The sequence below is a fragment of the Chinchilla lanigera genome, unplaced genomic scaffold (assembly GCF_000276665.1).
Source record: "Chinchilla lanigera isolate Chin_1 unplaced genomic scaffold, ChiLan1.0 scaffold00021, whole genome shotgun sequence".
Taxonomy (NCBI): domain Eukaryota; kingdom Metazoa; phylum Chordata; class Mammalia; order Rodentia; family Chinchillidae; genus Chinchilla; species Chinchilla lanigera.
Genome location: NW_004955422.1, coordinates 18,528,348 through 18,546,594, shown reverse-complemented (window position 1 = coordinate 18,546,594; position 18,247 = coordinate 18,528,348). Strand labels below are relative to the sequence as shown.

At 53.4% G+C, this 18,247-nt stretch overlaps 3 protein-coding genes across 26 annotated transcripts in view; 2 read left to right on the top strand and 1 right to left on the bottom strand.

Annotated features, from left to right (window-relative positions):
- The window catches only part of LOC102019710 (chromosome unknown open reading frame, human C11orf80), a 184,920-nt gene extending 179,675 nt beyond the window's left edge, over window positions 1–5,245 (top strand). For 12 of the 16 annotated variants that reach the window (XM_013513892.1, XM_013513896.1, XM_013513897.1 and 9 more), the window contains 2 exons: window positions 1,332–1,410; window positions 4,732–5,245. In XM_013513892.1, the coding sequence (XP_013369346.1) occupies window positions 1,332–1,410; window positions 4,732–5,153 (501 nt within the window). In that variant the 3' untranslated portion in view covers window positions 5,154–5,245. The remainder of the gene's footprint in view (window positions 1–1,331; window positions 1,411–4,731) is intronic. The other 4 variants (XM_013513899.1, XM_013513894.1, XM_013513902.1 and 1 more) reach the window with 4 other exon arrangements.
- Window positions 5,246–5,272: 27 nt separating this feature from the next.
- On the top strand, window positions 5,273–8,344 carry Rce1 (Ras converting CAAX endopeptidase 1). 3 transcript variants are annotated; one of them, XM_013513907.1, is made up of 8 exons: window positions 5,273–5,501; window positions 5,638–5,740; window positions 5,832–5,915; window positions 6,148–6,226; window positions 6,757–6,924; window positions 7,017–7,088; window positions 7,288–7,394; window positions 7,678–7,771. In XM_013513907.1, the coding sequence occupies exons 1-8, from the start codon at window positions 5,317–5,319 to the stop codon at window positions 7,684–7,686; spliced, it is 807 nt and encodes a 268-aa protein (XP_013369361.1). In that variant the 5' UTR covers window positions 5,273–5,316; the 3' UTR covers window positions 7,687–7,771. The 3 variants fall into 3 exon arrangements, with proteins under 3 accessions (XP_013369361.1, XP_005384434.1, XP_013369362.1); XM_005384377.2 differs by having other exon boundaries at window positions 5,275–5,501; window positions 7,332–7,394; window positions 7,678–8,344; XM_013513908.1 differs by lacking the exon at window positions 5,273–5,501 and having other exon boundaries at window positions 5,654–5,740; window positions 5,836–5,915; window positions 7,332–7,394; window positions 7,678–8,344.
- A 1,659-nt stretch (window positions 8,345–10,003) lies between these two features.
- The window catches only part of Pc (pyruvate carboxylase), a 115,492-nt gene continuing 107,248 nt past the window's right edge, over window positions 10,004–18,247 (bottom strand). For all 7 annotated transcript variants that reach the window (XM_005384365.1, XM_005384367.2, XM_005384369.2 and 4 more), the window contains 11 exons: window positions 14,646–14,790; window positions 14,259–14,348; window positions 13,951–14,172; window positions 13,289–13,445; window positions 12,482–12,722; window positions 12,131–12,380; window positions 11,692–11,936; window positions 11,415–11,594; window positions 11,091–11,339; window positions 10,711–10,851; window positions 10,004–10,631 (listed from right to left, as the gene is read on the bottom strand). In XM_005384365.1, the coding sequence (XP_005384422.1) occupies window positions 10,383–10,631; window positions 10,711–10,851; window positions 11,091–11,339; window positions 11,415–11,594; window positions 11,692–11,936; window positions 12,131–12,380; window positions 12,482–12,722; window positions 13,289–13,445; window positions 13,951–14,172; window positions 14,259–14,348; window positions 14,646–14,790 (2,169 nt within the window). In that variant the 3' untranslated portion in view covers window positions 10,004–10,382. The remainder of the gene's footprint in view (window positions 10,632–10,710; window positions 10,852–11,090; window positions 11,340–11,414; window positions 11,595–11,691; window positions 11,937–12,130; window positions 12,381–12,481; window positions 12,723–13,288; window positions 13,446–13,950; window positions 14,173–14,258; window positions 14,349–14,645; window positions 14,791–18,247) is intronic.

Sequence of the window (18,247 nt, the reverse complement as noted above, 5' to 3'; positions counted from 1 at the left end):
TTTCTTTTCTTTGTTCTTTTTGAGACAAGGTCTTGCTATGTAGTTCAGGGTGGCCCTAAACTCATTATGTAGCCTAGGCTGGCCTTGAACTCATACATCTTCCTGTGTCACCCTCTGGAGTACTGGGGTTACAGGTGTGCACCACCACACCTGGCTTCTCATAGTGTTTTAATTTGCTTTGAATAATGCATAATGATGCTGAGAATCTTTTCATGTGCTATTGGCAATTTCTATTTTTGTTGGAGGAATGTTTTCATGTCCTTTGTCCATTTTTAAATTGGGTTGTTAACTTTATTGTTATGAGTTATTTACTCTCAATAAAAAAGTATCTTATGAGATAAGATTTACAAATATTTTCTTTCATTCTTGAGGTTTACTTTTCATTTTCCTCATAGTTTCCTTTGAAGCATGACTTTTTAATTTTTAGGAAGAAGATATATATTTTTTATGTTTGTATTTTTTTTTTTTTTCCTTAGTACTGGGGATTCAACCTAGGGTGTTTGCACAGAGCTACCTCACCGGCCCTTTTCTCATTTTTGTTTTGAGACAGGGCCTTGCTAAATCACTAAATTGCCCAGGGGGAGCCTGAATTTGGAATCCTTCTGCCTTGGTCACCTATGTATGAGGCTTTGTGCTGCCATGCCTGGCTTATATTTGTATTCTTGAAAAATGAGCTGGGAGGATTGGGTTCTGGTCTTAGTAAGTACCTCTGTTACCCTGTCCAAATTGGACCAACCAGTGTGGCAGGGTTTTGAAAGTCTCCACATGACCCCAGAATGTGCCCTCTATCTTCCCATGTTTGACTCCCTTGTAAGACCACTACTAGCTGTACGGGGACAGAGTTATGATGAACATTACCTTCCAAGGGATTTAAGATATAGATAATAGACATAGTAGCATAAAAATGATGAGCAACAGGCATGGAGAGCATACTTCAGATTCCAAGGAGACAATAAGGAACTGTCTGGATTTCAGAGAAGTAAGGATGTGCTCAGAGTGGCTAGAGTGAGCTACAGAAGGAGCCACAGAAGGAAGCCCTGGGCCGGGTGTGGTGCTGCACACTGGTAATCCCAGCACTTGGGAGGCTGAGGCAGGAGGATTACTTTGAGTTCGAGGCCAGCCTGGGCTACATAGTGAGATCTTGTCTCAAAAAAAAAAAAAAAAAAAAAAAAAAGTTGTATAGGGGAATTCCTGAGCCAGGAGCAAGTTAATGGGGACTTCTAGGTGGAGAAAGCTCTGTGAGATCAGTGAATCTACCAGCCACAGTCATGTTTCACTAGGGCTCATTCATGCTTCTGCAAAACTCACTTGGGACTTTTAAATCTTATAAGCAGCTGATTCCAGAAAAAAAGGATTTGACCCAGAGCACAGAGGATGCACCTAAGAACAGCAGCCCAGAGCTCCTTGCAGGTGAGGCTTGAGCTTTTTAGTCAATTTCTGCAGTGAAACAGTGAATGTAAGAAACGTGTCTTCAGGCCCTCAAGCTATCCCACCATGCCTTTCAACCACAGCCACGTTGTTTTGGCATCTGGTTGGCTCCCACTGCCAGTTTGGGTCTTCCAGGGCCCCGCAGGGATTCTCTCCCCAGAGCTGGTATGATAGGACTTCATATCTCTAAATACAGTTTGTGTTGTTACAGGTAGCAGCAGGTGATGGATCAGGGGAGAGGGTAATAAGCAGAATCCGGACCTAAATCCAGTTGATTCCTTCACATCTGTTCCCAGTCGTCTGTGTTAATGCTGGTTAATACTCTGGGGCTGTGGAGGCTGCTTCTGGGTGCAGATACTACCTCCAATTTGATGTGTGTTATGGGGAAGCGGCAGTATGCACAGGCGATGGAAACTATACTGAAGCCTTTCTTCACGTAGGCCTCATACTTCAGCAGCCTGTGGGGCCAGCAGCAGCAGGGGGAGTAGTTCTTATGCACAGTATAGTCACTCGCAGGTACTGGGCACTGTTCTGGAGCTTTTAAGATATGTTAATGCTCTTAATTCTCAAATAATCTTATGAACTATAGGTACTATTATTATTCTCATTTTACAGATGAGGAAACTGAGGCTCAGATATGTCAATAAACTTACTCTGTGTCACACAGCTAGTAAATGACAGAGCCAGAATTCAAATCCAGACAGCCTGATTGTGGAGGAGCCAAATTGACAGGAATGCCCTCCTATATATCCTGAGTCTTTTGGACAAAAGATTTATCTAGACTTGAGAGAATTTGGAGACTGTGACTTTGGCGCCTACATTTTATTGGTAAATTCCTCTTTCTGGGGTTATAACTACAACGTGCAACATGTTGTCTGTACTTAGGCCTGAGATGCGTTCTGAATATTTTGTCAATTGTACCTTGCTTTAAATGTTGTAGAGGCCATTGCTACCAAAGAGAATACTGCAGTGAAGACTTGTATAAAAGTTATTTTTATAAATTTAGATTTGAATATTTTTTTAAAATGGAAACATAGTACAGGGGCTGGGGATTTAGCTCAGTGGCAAAGCGCCTGCCTGGCAAGCGCAAGGTCATGAGTTCGGTTCCCGGTACCGGAGAAAAACAAACAAAAAAAAACCAAACAAACAAACAAAAACGAAACATAGTACATACATACAATTCAGTATGTTAGGGAGCAAGAAGCAGCAAAATAATAAGTATCTTCTCTTGAAAGGAAAAAAATTAACATTTAATTTAGTGCTCTCTGTGGACTCTGGAGAGATGTTAGGCTCTTGCACAGACCTCATCTCATTTAGTCCTCACAGTGATCCTGTGGGCGGCATTTCTTCCCTTTCACCTATGAGAGAACCCAGGCTCAGAGGTTAGGTCAACGCTTAGTTAGCAGGAAGAAGAGCTGAATTTCTTTCTTTCTCTTTTTTTTTTTTTTTTTTTTTGAGGCAGGGTCTCGCTATGTAGCCCAGGCTGGCCTCAAACTCATGGCGATCCTCCTGCCTCAGCCTTCCAAGTGCTGAGATTACAGGCATGTGCCACCACACCCAGCAGAAGAGCTCAATTTCAGCTTGTCATCTCCAAAGCCCATGCTTTCTCCGCTGTGTAATATGAGCCTTAAAATCTAAATGCTGGTTGCTCGAGCTGCTGTGCCCTGCCGTTGGCATGCACTCTGTCCCCATGTGGGCAGGTCTTCTAAAGAAATTCACTGTGAAGTTGTGTTTTGATGCCACCACACATCCAGGCTCCTGGTCTGTTCACTCAGGAGCCTTTCATTTGTCAGTGCTTTGCCTTATCTTTCTGGCCCTTTCTCCACAATGGCTATTCCAGTCCTTTTCCTCCTACTCCCTCTTTTGAGGTACTAGACATTGAACCCAGGGCCTTATATATGCTAGGTAAACACTCCACCATTGAGCTATCTCCCTGGCTGCTCCAGTCTTTAAAAAAAAAAAAAAAAAAAAATCTACCTAGTCTCTGCCCCCAATTTTGCCTCCTGCTTCACTTTATTGATTTCTTTTCTCAGGAAATTCGTCAACTTGTATTCCTCCCACTGCAGAATCTTATCATCCTCGGGACCTGCAGGCTTCTAGGTTTCTGTCATCCTTCCTGCTTCCTACAAGAGTTTGATAGAAGCCAACCTTTGACAGAATGATCATTCTAAAATACAAAATCAACAATATATATTTCCAGTCCTTAAAATGCTTCACTGGCTTCCTCTTTGTTTCCTGAGGATAAAAGTCTTTCTTAGCCTTTTCTGATCCTACTACTCTCCTTGATCTATCTGCTAGAATTTTGCATGTGCGCGTGCACACACACACACACACACACACCCTTACATTGGTATAAAGTTTATTTGCTTGACTTCAGCATGAAATTCCGTTTTCTTTGCAAGCCTAGCTCCGGTATCTCCTCAGGGAAAGCTTTCCTCACCTCCTCAGGGTTAGCTAACAGCTTTTTTCTCTTTTACCTCTGGGTTTTGTACACACTTCTGCATCCCTCCCAGCACCTGAGCTTCTCCTAGGGAAAAGCTCACACTACATTGCCTGTTCAGGAGAATCCATAGATCTAAATGCGCTTTAAATTTGCACAAGTTAACCAATTAGGAATGGAAAGTTGCCTGTGGGCCTGCTCGGTGCCATAGGAGAGAGAAATGTGGCTGGCTTGCTTTCCCAGTTACCAGAGCTTGGCAGGGAGGGAAGAGCTTGAGAGTGCAGACTTCACACAAGGTGTGTGTGAAAAGTTACTAAAGGAGTCTGGGCCTCTGTTTTACTTTTCTCTCATTGCTGAGACAAAATACTCAACACCCAAAATTAAGGAAGGAAAGGTTTATTTAGCTCACAGTTTGTGAAGATTTTAGTCTATAATCAGCTGGCTCCAAGGCAGGGTGGCAGGGCACAGAGGCAACAGTTTAAGGCGGCGAAGACAGCGAAAGCAGCAAGCGGGGGAGGGGGCAGCGAGCCTCTTCTTTTCCCTTATATTGCAAACAGACTACCACTCCCTAGGGCGGGTGTAGCACTCAGACCATCTCCAGGCCCTCCTCTTGCACAGGATGAGGATGTTTACAAAGTGAGGACCCTGGCCCCCTGCTGAGTCTCTCAGTTTAAACTCAGATTGACACAATGTATCAATCATAACTGCCTCCACGTGAGGGCTTGGTAGGATCCCCGATTCCCCTTGCAAGGCCCACTTCACAGGGGACAGAGGCCTGAAACCGTTGTGAAGGCCCCGTAGCTGCAGTGTTTTGATCCGGACAGGACCTGGGAGTAAGATGAAGTGGGCTTGCTTTCGCTTAGAGATCAGGCAAGCGGACCGCAAGAAGCTCAAGAGCTGCAGCTTCTGCCCGGGAGACGAGGAGATGCGAGCTTTTGCGGCCTCGCAAAGCGCAGAGCAGCCCAACGCCTCTCTCCTCCCGAGGGGACAAGAGGTCCGCACAGCCGATGACAGGGCCCTGGTCCGGGAGAGAGGAAACCCGGTGAGCCGCCAGGGGATAAAGGAGAGCGCCGCGCAGGTAAGGGCGCGTGCGCGGCAGGAAGGCCCGGGATCGGGCTGCTGCAGGAAGCGTCCTTACTTTGTCCCCGTTGCTCCCGCAGGATGCTCTGTGGCTGCAGGAGGTCTCGAATCTGTCGGACTGGCTGAATCCCGGCTCCGGGTCGTAAACCGTGACGGTCCCAAAACCCCTCGGTGGCGCGGGGGAGAACTGCACGCAGTTGTGTGATGTTTGATTTAATAAAGTTGCTCCAGGCGTATGCTGAGTCGGCTCCAGTGCCTGGGCAGGGCAGGGCGGGCGGGGGGGCGGTGCCAGGGGGCGGGCCCGCCTCGTGACGTCACCCGCACTTCCATGGGTTAGCGTCACTGGTGCGCGCCTCGGTCCGGGCGCAATGGCGGCGCTGGGCGGGGATGGGCTACGCCTGCTGTCTGTTTCGCGGCCTGAGCGGCAGTCCGAGTCAACATCGCTAGGGGGCCGGGGCCCTGAGCTGTGCTGCTGGGTGTCAGTGTTCTCCTGCCTCAGCCTCGCCTGCTCCTACGTGGGCAGCCTCTACGTCTGGAAGAGCGAGCTGCCCAGGTGCGGGGACTGCGCGCGGCCCGAACCCGCGCCCCCGCGAAGCTGGGCTGTGGGCGGAGCTTGGGTGAGCGAGGGGCGGGACCACGCTGACGACTTGGCGGCCGAGGGCCCCCTGAACTTACTGTGCCTTTCATAGGGACCACCCCGCCGTCATCAAGCGGCGCTTCACCAGTGTCTTGGTGGTCTCCAGTCTCTCACCTCTCTGCGTGCTACTCTGGAGGGAACTCACTGGCATCCAGGTGCGAAGGAAGCGGGGCAAGGGGCAGTAGGATCGAACTCAAGGGTCTTTGGGGAGGGAGCAAGACTGATGCCCCCTTTCCTGTGGCTCAGCCAGGCACATCCCTTCTCACCTTGATGGGCTTCAGGCTGGAGGGCATTTTCCCAGCAGCTCTACTGCCCCTGCTACTGACCATGGTGAGTTCTGCTTTTTCGTTCCTACTGTGTTGTCGCTAATATCATGGGCCTTTTGTGGCCTTTTTTCCCCTTTGTATCCAGCTTTTGGCTGATGGAAGTCAGGGCCCTGGGGTATGCATGGGGTTGGGCGATCCCAGAATTGAAGAAGGCTGAGTAAGGTTAAAAGGCTGGACAAGAAAGTGGCTTGTGGTGAATATCTTTCCTTTGATTTCTGCTATTTTTATGCCGCCAGATCCTTTTTCTGGGTCCACTGATGCAGCTCTCTATGGACTGCCCATGTGACCTGGCAGATGGGCTGAAGGTTGTGCTGGGTGAGTGTTCAAGGCAAAGGGGGAGAAGTAGGCATAGTCAGTCCAAGGTAATGGGGAAAGGGAATCAGTGGGCTCATAGTGCAGTCTGGACAAGAGATAGCAGATGTCCTCTTTCAGGGTGTGTTTCCTTATCAGTAAAATTGGATCATATTGCTGGGTGGTCTCTAGGAGTTGGTTCCTGACATGCATGGAGTCCCCTTGGGCCCTTCAACAATATTGATGTGGACCAGAGAGTGTCATCCCCTGCTTCCTCAACCTATTGCTTCTTCAAAGCAGTATTGGTCCTAAATTTTGTAGTTTACTACAAGATTATCCTGCCTTAGCTACTCATGCCTTTCCTTTAAGTCATGTCAAGACATTGCTTTACATTGAGTCTGGTAAATATAATGTTCAGTTGTCCCCTTCTCCACTTCTCAGAAGTATTGATGCCCGGCCTGTGTTGGGCCTGGGTACGATTGTGGAAGCGGTGCCTCTGAGTCTCATTGTTCAACACCTAGTCATTCATTGCTTGTCCTTAATCTGCTATGTAGCCCCCCGCTCCTGGGTCCACTGCCTCACAGACATGCGTTGGCTTCGGAACCAAGTGATTGCACCCCTCACAGAAGAGCTGGTGTTCCGGGCCTGTATGCTGCCCATGTTAGCACCGTGCACAGGCCTGGGCCCAGCTGTATTCACCTGCCCACTCTTCTTTGGAGTTGGTGAGTGTGGTCCTGAGAACGAGGCTTGGGGTGAAGGGTGAGCCTAGAGCGAAGGCCAGAGGGATATGGTATGGTTCTCACCTTCTTTCTAGCCCATTTTCACCACATTATCGAGCAGCTGCGTTTCCGCCAGAGTAGTGTGGGGAGCATCTTCTTATCTGCAGGTGAGTGCCTGGGTAGAGTATGTTAGGGTGTCCCTGACAGCCACACTAGAAAAAGGATTAGAAACAGAGGGCTATAGTATTTGGAGGGGCCACTGACAGTGGGAGTTGGGGTACAGAGGACAGCCACAGGTGGTGAAGCAGGCAGTCACTGCCCCGGGGGAAGGGGATTGTCTCTGGCTGATGGGCAGTACTGGGGCAGGGTGGGCATGCAGGTGTGGTCACTCGCGGCCTCCCCGTCTCCAGCGTTCCAGTTCTCCTACACAGCTGTCTTCGGTGCCTACACTGCTTTCCTCTTCATCCGCACAGGTTTGTCTTCAGTCTTTCATGGGTCTCTGGGGGTTCAGGGACCCACAGGCGTGGGTGGGAGAATGGGAATACTGTGTTCTAGGAGTGACAGAATGTTTCTTCAGTGATCCTTGAGACAGGCTGAGCCAGGGCCTTCAGCTCGGTGAGGTCTGAGAGGTGGAAGGAAGCAGAGTGGGTGGGGTTGGGTAACTAAACTGTTTCATGGGGTGAGGGTCATTAGCCCTGGAAGGGGTGGAGGAGGGGGTGGGACTGCTCCATGAGCTGCACTGTCTCCCCTCCCCAGGACACCTGATTGGGCCGGTTCTCTGCCACTCCTTCTGCAATTACATGGGCTTCCCTGCTGTGTGTGCAGCCCTGGAGCATCCGCAGAGGCGGCCCCTGCTGGCAGGCTATGCCCTGGGTGTAGGACTCTTCCTGCTTCTCCTCCAGCCCCTCACGGATCCCAAGCTCTATGGCAGCCTTCCCCTTTGTGTGCTTTTGGAGCGAGCAGGGGACTCAGAGGCCCTCCTGTGCTCCTGACCTTCACTCATGTGTGACTTCAGTGAACTGTCATGGGCTTCCCAGCCCCTCCCCATCAAAGGGTACTACAGGGGAGGGGCTGGCTGGGGTCCCCGAGATCTCAGGAATTTTTGTAGGGGATTGAAGCCACAGCTAGTTGAATCCCAGGGACCAAGAGAAAGAAGCAGATATCCAAAGGGTACAATCCCCCTGAAAGGGGGTTGAGGAGCAGCTGGGAGTGAGGGGACAAGGGGCAGGTCCCAGGAGCTGTGCACTTCCTCACTTTGGACTGCTGCTTCTCTTAGCTCTTCTACCCGCCGACCCTGCCTCTGAAAAGCTGCTCAGGGGGGTTTTATTTGTAAAACCCCTCCCCTGAACTTCCCAGGGTTTTCTCATTGTCTTTTTGCATCAGGACTTTATATTGGGATATTAAAGAGATTTAACTTGGGTAACATGGCCTTCAATCTTTGGAAATCCGTGGGGTTTTGGGAAGAGTTGGAGATATCCTAGCTACCTCGAACACTAATCTCAGGTCAGTTCAGCCCATTAGGCAGTTCTCAGGAATAGGGGATGAGGTGGGGGCACCTGAGGCTATGGGTTTCTCCCTGAGCCATGCTCTATGTCCTAGCACAGGTGGGTCTGAGACTATGGGTCCCGGATGTGGGCCCAGGTACTCATGGCCCTGACCTCATCAGTGGAGCCTCCAGCTTGTGTCCTCTGGAAGGGTGGAGGACACAGGGCCCTGAAAAGACTACCAACTTCGTTCGAGTGGAAGCAAGTCCAGAACAGGAAAGGAACCTGCACTGAGTCTCCTTGGAGAAGGGGCTTTTGGTTCTCTCCACCCGTACCACAGTCATCGTGCCTCCTGTAGCCTCTGGAGGAACTCAGAACAAAGGTCACAGTCCTGAGAACAATAGGGAGTCTACCAAGCAATACAGTAAGTTGAGGTCTTTTTTAGAACCTACTGGTATGCTACTTTCTTGCTTTTAGAATGGTTCTCACTGCCCTGTCTAGGACCTTTTTCTCTTCGCTTCTTTAAAAATACTCTTTTGGGTCCCATTCCATGAGGCTGGTAGTTGGAGAAAAAAGGTAATGCTTGTGCAGTGAGTCCCTCATGATACTTCCGGGCTGGCTGTGACTGAACCACATTCATCTAGATCTAAAGGGCGGCACCACAGTTGTACACCTCCCTTCCGGGAGAGCCTCTCCCCTTGTCTGTGTAGCAGATGTCGGGAGGAGAGGGATGATCAGGGATCTGTTTAGAGAGTACACTTGGAAGCCTATGGTACAAGCAGGAAGAAGCACCGTGTGGCTTGTGTGCCTGAGGTCAGGTGCCTGTACCCTGAGAACACTGGGCAGATAGGCTTGCAGGGCCCCTGGTGTCTGGACTCAGTCTTCCCCTTCCTCACAGAGTCTGGCATTCATTCCACCATCCCCCTCCCTGTTCTGCTCAGGAACTACCCCTCCACCTGTGCCTGTTGCCTCACCATCCATGGGTAGGAGGCCAGTGATGCAGTCAGAGTTACTGTCCCCTCTGCAGGTAAGAAGACAGACACCCAAGGTTTTCTTGAGAGTTGGTTGTGGGATGGGCAGGGGAAAACCTGTGACCCTGGCTCCAGTGCTTCTGCTAACCTCCTATGCATAGCCTCACACTCACAGCATTCATAGTCTCTGTCTCATCACCATTCCCAAGGGTCTCCCCCGCTGCCCAAGTGGTACCTGTTTGCTCTTAGTCCTGAGCTAATGAGGTGAGAGGTTGGCCTGGGTTTAGTCCCCCTCTATTTTTGTCTAATTGTGGAGTCCTGAACAAGTTACCTAAGCTTCCTGTGACTTGATTTGTGTCCGCAAGATGGGGGCAAGATGATTCTTCCAGTTCATAGGTTAAGCGTTTAGAACAAATTCCACTCCCTAAGCAAGCTCAGTAACGGCTGGTCATATTTGGGGTGTGTATACAATAGGTGCACATTCGTGGCATTAACCATCCTTGCTACAAACCAAGGAGGAAAAAACAGCCTGTCTGCTCCCAGCCCCAGTTTGAGAAGCGGCCACATCCTCTCTGCCCTGGGCTGGGGGGAGCACCGGAGGTATGGTGGATGGCACAAGACCCAGCATGGAGGGCAGAGGAAAGCGTTTTATTGAGCAAATGTCCCAAGATCTGGGGTTTACGTCTCCCCTACAACCAGGAGGTAGGACCCCTTAACCTTCTCCGGGTCCTAAGACCATCTACTCCTCCACCTGTAGTCTCCCATGAGGAGAGGACCCTTACTTGGCAAGAGATGAATATGTAAGCAGCTGTCCACCAGTGAGGAAAGGACAGATGGTTGAAGGGAATGGGCCTCTGCGGGAGTCTTCGCTGTCCCACTGAGCACAGGACCTCCAGGGCCAGGCCTTCCTGCTCTTGGGCACCAGCTTGCCTGGGCCTGACCTGGCAGCACAGCTTCTGTTGAAGGTATCGGGTGGGGGTGGCCAGGCTGCTAGCCTGGGACAGGGTCACTCGATCTCCAGGATGAGGTCATCACCTTCCAGCGTCATGTCCTTGGTTACGTGGACCTTGCGGACAGTGCCCTCCATGGGCGAAGTCACCACAGTCTCCATCTTCATGGCACTGAGCACACACAGAGGCTGGCCTTTGGTCACCTTAGCTCCCGCCACCACCTTGATATCAATCACCTTTCCAGGCATGGGTGCCCCAATTTGGCCCTTCACATCCTTCAGAGCTTTAGGGTGGAAATGCATCTCCTGCAGACAGGGCAAAGGAAAGATGAAGCAACAGGCCCAGCCTAGCCCCACTACCTGGCTGGCCTTGAGGGTGCCTCACCTTCATGGCCTGGGTGTCCTTGATCAGGATGGACCGCAGCTGCCCGTTGAGCTCAAAGAAAACCTGCCTCTGGCCAGCCCGGTTCAGGTCACTCACAGCCAGGGCTTTGATGTGCAGTGTCTTGCCCCGCTCTAGCTCCACCTGCAGAGAAGGCGTCGAGGCTCAGAGCTGGAGGCTGTCCGGAAAGCAGGCCCCCAACACCCCACCACAGGGGAGTCCTCCACCCTGGGCCTCAGCTCCTCACTTGTCAAGGCTAGCTCCTGGTTTCTCAAGGGTCCTTTCAGCTCCCAAAGCCCGCAAAGCTGGGTGAGAACCAGGCCAAGGTTAAGGCCTGGAGCTCTTAGGGCAGGGTGCTGGGTAGAGTGTGGGGAGCCACTGACCTCAAACTCCTCTGCAATTTTGGGTCCCTGCAGGAAGAGGCGGGTATTGAGGCTATCCAAGGGGCCAAAGGTGGCAGTGAAGTCCTTGAATTGGGCAAAGACATCGGGGTACATGGCTGCTGAAAGTACGTCCTCTGGGGTCACTTCCTCCCCGTGCCGCTCTATCAGCTCCTTCTCCAACACCTGCAGATCCAGGGGAGGGAGGGAGGCTCCAGGCCGCCCCTCTACCCTTGGAAGGTCCTTTAGCACCTGGAGAAGAAAGAAGAGGGTCAGGCCTCCTTCCTGTACCCAGCCCTCCGTCCGCACTATTTTGGCCTTTCCTACCTTAGAGCGAAGGGGCTCAGGGAACCCCCCATGGGGGACACCAATGTAGCCTTGCAGGAACTCTACCACGGAGCGGGGGAAGGACAGCTCTTCAGCCTGCGCTTCAGCCTCTGCCCGGCTCAAGCCATTCTGCACCATGAACTGGGCCAGGTCCCCCACAATCTTGGAGGAAGGAGTCACCTGAGGAGGAGGGACTCGAGGTTATGATGCAGGCTCCTTATTGGGAGCCTAAAAGGGAGTATAAAGTTGTGTCAGGTAAACCCTGGGCCCAGCTTACCTTGATGAGGTCCCCTAGCATCTGGTTGGCCTCCACATAGGCCTTTTTGACTTCCTTGAACTTGGAGCCAAGCCCCATGCTGTGGGCCTGGAAGTGCAGGTTGGTGTACTGGCCCCCTGGGATCTCGTTCTCATACACATCCGAGTTGCCAGACTTCATGGTGGCCGTGCAGTCAAAGGCAGCATAAAGTCCCCGAGCCCCCTCCCAGTATTCACTGTAGTCAAATACGCGTTCCAGGGGTACCTCTGCAGGGAGGCCCGAGTCAGAGGAGAGCATGGCAGTCTGCCGAGCTCCCAGAGGCTCCTCCCAGGACCCAGGGCCGGTTCAGGTCTCATTTTAGGCCTGTGTGGGGCATCTGGATCCTAGGTGTGCCCGACTTTAGTGGGACTGGTGCCTGTAGCTTTGAGAGGGGCATGGGCATGGGGTGTCCTCTTCCTACCTGTGTCTAGAGGAGTCCCTTTGGTACAGGCTACTAGGGCGCCCATACTGGGCTGTGAGGTCATCCCGGACATGGAGTCAGCTGCCACATCCACTATGTCAGCGCCAGCTTGGGCACAGGCCAACATGGCTGCTACACCTGCCCCTGATGTGTCATGGGTATGGATGTGCAGCGGGAGGTCAGGAAAGCGGTCCCGGAGGGAGCTAACCAGCATGGTGCAGGCTGCTGGCTTCAGCAGCCCTGCCATATCCTGGAGGAAATGGGAAGAAAGACGGTAAGGAGGGTCCTGATGGGTGCCCGTGGTTGTAGGGGATAGGCAGAAGAGAAGAGCTGGGCAAATGGCCTAGGTACCTTGATGCACAGGATGTGGGTGCCAGCTCGCACCAGCTCTTCCGCCAAGCTCATGTAGTACTGCAGCGAGTATTTGGTGCGGCTGGGGTCGGCCACGTCACCTGTATATGAGATGGCAGCCTCCACCACACCCCCAGCACTGCCTGCTGCCTCCATGCCCAGCAGCATGTTGGGCAAGTAATTGAGGGAGTCAAAGATCCGGAAGACATCCATGCCATTCTCTTTGGCCACCTCACAGAACCTGAGGAGGTAAGAACCAGGGATCAGCCCCACCACACTCCTCCCTCACTGTGTTCTCTGGCTCCTGGCCTACTTTATAGCTTCTAGGGGATAAAGTTTGGCCTGGTGGAGTGGGGGGCACAACAGTAGAGACAAGGCCTTTTCCAGTGCAACCTGGGCCAGGCGGGGTGGTGCCAGAGGCATCTGCACGGGGCAGAACTGGCTCCTAGCTAGTCACACCATGGAGTCATCAGCCAGGATTCCTTGCTTTGCAAAGGCGTGGCAGGCTGTGGGAGAGAGCACTGAACAAGGGGTCCCAAGGCCTCGGTCCCAGCCCTAGCTTTACTCCATATGGCCTGGGACACGTCATCTCCCTCTGAGGGCTTCCACTGCCACGTGAGTAATATGGAAGCTCTTCAGGTTCTGCCACTACGATTCAGCACTTCATGGCACTTCCAAACAGTAGCCCCTGCCGGGTGTGGCTACACACACTTGGCTTCCAGCCCGCTGTGGGGAGCACAGGCTAGCTCTAGCCTAGTGCTTGTGGGCCCTACTGTGCAGTATCTGCACCCCCCCCCCCAGGCTCACTTGAAGACCACATTGTCAGGGTAGTTGGTGTAGCCCACTGCATTGGCCCCCCGTAGAAGCATCTGGAATGGGATGTTGGGGATGAGCTCCCGGAGCTCCTGCAGCCGCCGCCAGGGACACTCATATAAGAAGCGCATTGCAACATCAAATGTGGCTCCTGTAAGGGGATAGAGAAGCAGCTCGTGTCAGCTCTGGAGCTCTGCAGCTTGAGCCTTGGGCCCCTGCTCGCTTTTAGGGTTTCTTGTGTTCACAGCTCTAAGCATCACCAACTGTTCCCTTCGTTGATGCTCTGGGTGCTAAGGCTCACTGTACCCTCTGCACATGTATCTGTATTGCCTGCACATCCTCCTTCAATTCTCCATGCTGTGATTAGCTACCAGGCTGGGTCTCCTAATGAGCTGCTCTGGACAGCGCCTCAGTCTCAGCTTTGCAGCCTCAAACCCAGCACCACGTCTGGCTGGAGTTGGTTCCAGTTTATGGAACAAGCAAGCACCCTGTTTCTTCAGTTTTCACTCTGCTTTTCTCCAGAGTGACCTGAGAGAGTGAGATCTGTCAACAGCTCCAGCTTCTCTTAGTGTCCTGGGCCTTTGGGGCTGGCCACACACAGTAGACACCCAATTCCCACCAACGCTGGCCAACATCCCAGCCCTTCTCTAGCCTACCTCCCCAGTTCTCCATGCTGAAGAGCTTGTTGAAGCTGTGGGCGACATAGGGTGCAATCCTTTTGAGATCATGGGTGCGCACACGAGTGGCCAGCAGTGACTGATGGGCATCCCTGAAGGTCGTGTCCATCAGCAGCAGCCCCTGATGTTTTCGCACAGCTTGAGCAAAGCCCTCAGGCCCCTCTCGCAGAAGGATGTCCCTGAACCCAGCTGGAGGTGGGCCTAGAATAGACAAGGATATTAATGTCCCTCCTGCAGGTGACAATCTCTTGTCTCCCCCATGAGTTGGCAGAATGAATCCCACCTACCTATGGGCACTGCAGGGACGATGGGGTCCGTGGGGCTTGGACTGGCCTTCACAGGGATTGGGGTGGTAGGGCCATTCACCATGACATGTCCTAGAGGGAGAGGGGGTAGTGGTCAGGGCCAGATGAGCAGAGGTGGAGCTGAAGGCAACAGTGTGAGTAGGTGGGCTTGGGGATAGGGACATTTTTCCAGGACAGCTGCTGCTCCAGCTGCTCCTGTCCTCTCCAAAGCCAGGGCCTCCTGGGTCCAGGCAGTAGAGACCTATTTAGGGCCATATGGATGGAAACAAGGATCTCTCGGAGCAAGGCAGACATGGACTAGAACAAGGGCAGGGCTGAGGGGAAGGGGTCCGGAGATAGGGAGGGGAGAATAGGGCTGTGTGGGCGGACCAAGGTAGTGCAGCAGCTTCTGGGCCCGGTTCTGTGCGGGCCGCAACTGGAATAGCTCAGGGTTCTCGTCGATGAACTGGGTGTCCACGGTTCCTGCCAGGAACTGCTGGTTGTTGAGCACATTCTGCAGGAAGGGGATGTTGGTCTGCAGGACAGAGGTGGGTGGGAGGGTGTCAGTCACCATGCAGCATGGACAGGGGAGGGAGAAGACAAGAGGCTGTAGCTGCCACCCTGGAGCATCACAGCTTCAGGGCCTGCCCCATATCAGCTCCCTATTCTGGCATATAGGTTAGCCCTATATGGCCAGGGGCTAAACCACACCCTTGATCCTTACTCACCCCAGAGCATGTGCCAAATGCCATCCCCTTCTGTTTCCTCCGGGGTCTGGACACCTGTACCTCCCCGCTTCTCACCTACAACCAGCTCAGCCTTTCTCAGAGCAGAGTGCCCCTGGGCCTCTTGAAAGAGGCCCCTATCTATGCCCTGACTTCCGAGGCTGTCTCCTGGCCGAGTCCAGTGAGCATTCTCCCCCATCTTGCTAACATTTCCCAACTTGAGGGCATTTCCCTGGGTTCCTGAGACAGCTTGCTTTTCTGGTCTCCTGCTTGGGCTCTCCTGCTTCTCCCAGCATGCCACCCGGTGGTCGCATCCTAGCCTTTGCTCCAGGGACAGTCTGTCTCCACAGCCAAGACCCAAAGGTGGAACTGCCTTCTGGCAGCTCCTTGTACATCCCTCAAGTGAGTTCAGCAGGTCCAGCCTGGCTTCCCTCCTGCTCCCCTGTCCTCTGCCTCTTGGTAAATGTTTCACTGTCTACACAGTTACCAAAATCCAGACCCCATCACCCTTGATACCCCCTTGTGTGTCCCTGTTCAAGCTAGATGACTGTCCTAGGGCCATCTCTAGACTCTGACCTCTTCTCAAACTCAGGACAAACCTCCCACTGGTCTTCATCACAGCCACCCTTAGCTGCACCAATGGAGCCTCCTGCTTGCACACCTGCCCTCCTGCTAGGTAAGCTCTTCCTGGATGTCTCCTTCAAGGTCATGTTTGCCCTCTCCTCTCAGCAGAGCAGAGTGGTCCCCCTCCTAGTAGGGCCCTGTTGGAAAGCCCAGCCCTCAGCCTCCCTGTTTCTTGCCTGTGTCCTTCACTCTGGGAACTCTTGGAGGGTGGGCAGGGTGCTGTCTGAGGTCCCTGGATCTGTGTGCCATGTACGTAGGTCCTCAGCTTTGCTCATGAAGTGGCTAGGTGACAGCATGTGACTGGGGCAGGATGAGTAGAGGCCACACAGGGACCTGAGGGCCAGCACTGAGAGATCCCCCATGACTGTCCTTCACATGCCTGGGACTCCGTGTGAGCCTGGCCTGTTGCCTGTGGCTGTATGGATGAGGAATTTCCATGTCGCCCATTCATTTCTGTCTGGCACCTTCAGCAGGGACTTGAGGACCAACACGGACCCTCCCCCACCTGTGGCATGCAGGATGTGCTGCCTTGAGAAAGGCTGAGCTCGTCAGGCTGTGAAGGGAAGGAGGGAGGTGCAGGTTCACAGAGTAGGGTAACTGTAAGGGCAGCACCCCCTACAGGCCATCATTGGTCACTACAGAGTGGCTCAGCCATCAGTGCCTCTTGCCTGTCTGATAGACAGGTCTGCCAATCTTTCTGGCAGAAAGAAAGCTCCTGCCCCAATCTTTCAGAGGTCACGGCTGATCTGAGGGACAGACTATTTTTCTTTAAAACTCTCAGGCGCACAGGTTCAAAGTTATGACTAGCTACACCTTAGTGTGTGACTAATGTGAAACCATATGTTTAAACCTTCCATTTTAAAATTGCATTTCAGCACATACTAGTAATGAATGCTGCTCTTGGATACATGTTGACCTACAGTGTAAATTTCTGTTCACAACCTTCAGCATCTGGGTCAAGGCATGGCTTCTGAGAAGGAAACCACCAGTGAAACCCATCAAAAGAACCTAGAGGGGCTGGGGATTTAGCTCAGTGGTGCAGTGCCTGCCTGGCAAGCATGAGGTCCTGTGTTCGATTCCTGGTACCCGCTCCAAAAAAAAAAAAAAGGGGGGAACCTAGAGCTGCATAGGGGTGAAAAGGATCCTCGGGGGCCTCCCTGGTGACCCAACCTTTCCCTCTTGGTGTCTGTCCCTCCACTTTGTAGGTACTGGGCTGTAGTCAGTCTCTGTGCTGGAAGCTACCTGGGGTCAGCACAGGCTGGTACATAGCAGATGCTAGAAAAATGTATGTACAGAATGAGTAGAAATCTTTTTGACAAGAAGAAAAACAAGTATCTAATGCCAGGGCATATCAAAGTAGATCCAATCCCTCATTTCACAAATCCAACAGCTGAGGCCCTGCCAGCCGCAATGGTAAGTATAGTTTCCAGTAGTTATGCCCATCAAACTGCAGATTCCCCTCCTTTCAGTAGTTAAGGGACTTGCCCAAAGCTGCGCAGTCCGTGAGGCTGGCTTAGAATCCAGTCTCTGGTCTCCCTATGTTCCTGCCACCTGCCTCCGGGAATCAGATCTGGAGAAAGGAGCACAGGAAGGCAGGCGCCTAGGTAGCCTGAGGACAAGGACATGCCCGTGAGCAGTGGCGACTTTCCGTGATTCCTAACTGGGCGGACCACTCGTGGTGGCAGTTGCAAATCAAGGTGCTCAATTTGTCTTGGACTCCTCTGTGCTTCCACCCAAGCCCTAGCTCTCTGAGGCCACCTAACACCCGGGACCAGCCAGAGCTGCGCTCCCCAGGAACTTGGCCCCAGGAGGGCAGAAGAGGAGGGCGGGACTGGGCAGCGGAGAGAAGCACTGACGCACAGCTTCAAACAGCGTGCCACCACCGGCCTGCTGGGAAACGGCACGGCGCAGACCAATCCGGCCCGAGGCGGAGGCCGGTTGGCTCCGAGCGCCGGACAAGTGGAGCAGGCGGGAGGGGTGGGGTGGGGGTGGCGGCCAGGGACAGGGAAGGAGAGGGGCGGGGGGCGGGGCAGAACGCCAGCACAGAGGCCAACCCCTCTTGGCCCCACCCCACAGCAGCCCTGATGGGGGCGCCGCCCCCCCCAGGGCCTGTGCCTGTTGGGGACCCTCCACGTGACTCGGTGATGCAGAACGGTTATGACCTTCAGCGAGTGTCTGTGAACGCGAGGGTCCCAGCAACAGTACGGATTTACGCCCGGCCCTGCCTGTGGGTGCGGGAAGTGTGTGTGGGTGTGTGGGCATATGTGGGCGTGCTGGGGAGGGTGCCCAGCGACATGTGACAAAGACCCGTCTCTGGGAGACGGTGAAGGGACTCGCGAGCTGGCGCTTTGTCTGGTCTGCAGAGTGAGGTTCGCGCCGCGGCGGCGGCGGGCGCCCGAGCGGTGCAGGATGCTGGGGCGCCAGGGTGGCCGGGGGCGCGCGCGCCTGTGCCAGGGTGAGTGCGCTGCGGCAGCACCGGGGGGCAGCATGGCGGGCCCACGCCAGCCCTGGCCTCGGGCGTGACTGGGCGCCACCCGTGGGCGCTGCAGTGGCCGCGTGTCCCCGTGACCTCGGGAGCCAGCCTGGGCCCAGCCGGGTGGATCCCTGCACGCCCCTCCCCGTCCACCTTCCACGTGCGTGTCC

Excerpts from the sequence above, each read along its gene's own strand:
- Rce1 (XM_005384377.2), top strand. The coding sequence starts at position 5,317 with ATGGCGGCGCTGGGCGGGGATGGGCTACGCCTGCTGTCTGTTTCGCGG. Across the intron at positions 5,916-6,147 it reads TGCCCCTGCTACTGACCATG|ATCCTTTTTCTGGGTCCACT; the intron begins GTGAGTTCTGCT and ends TTATGCCGCCAG. Across the intron at positions 6,925-7,016 it reads CCCACTCTTCTTTGGAGTTG|CCCATTTTCACCACATTATC; the intron begins GTGAGTGTGGTC and ends CCTTCTTTCTAG.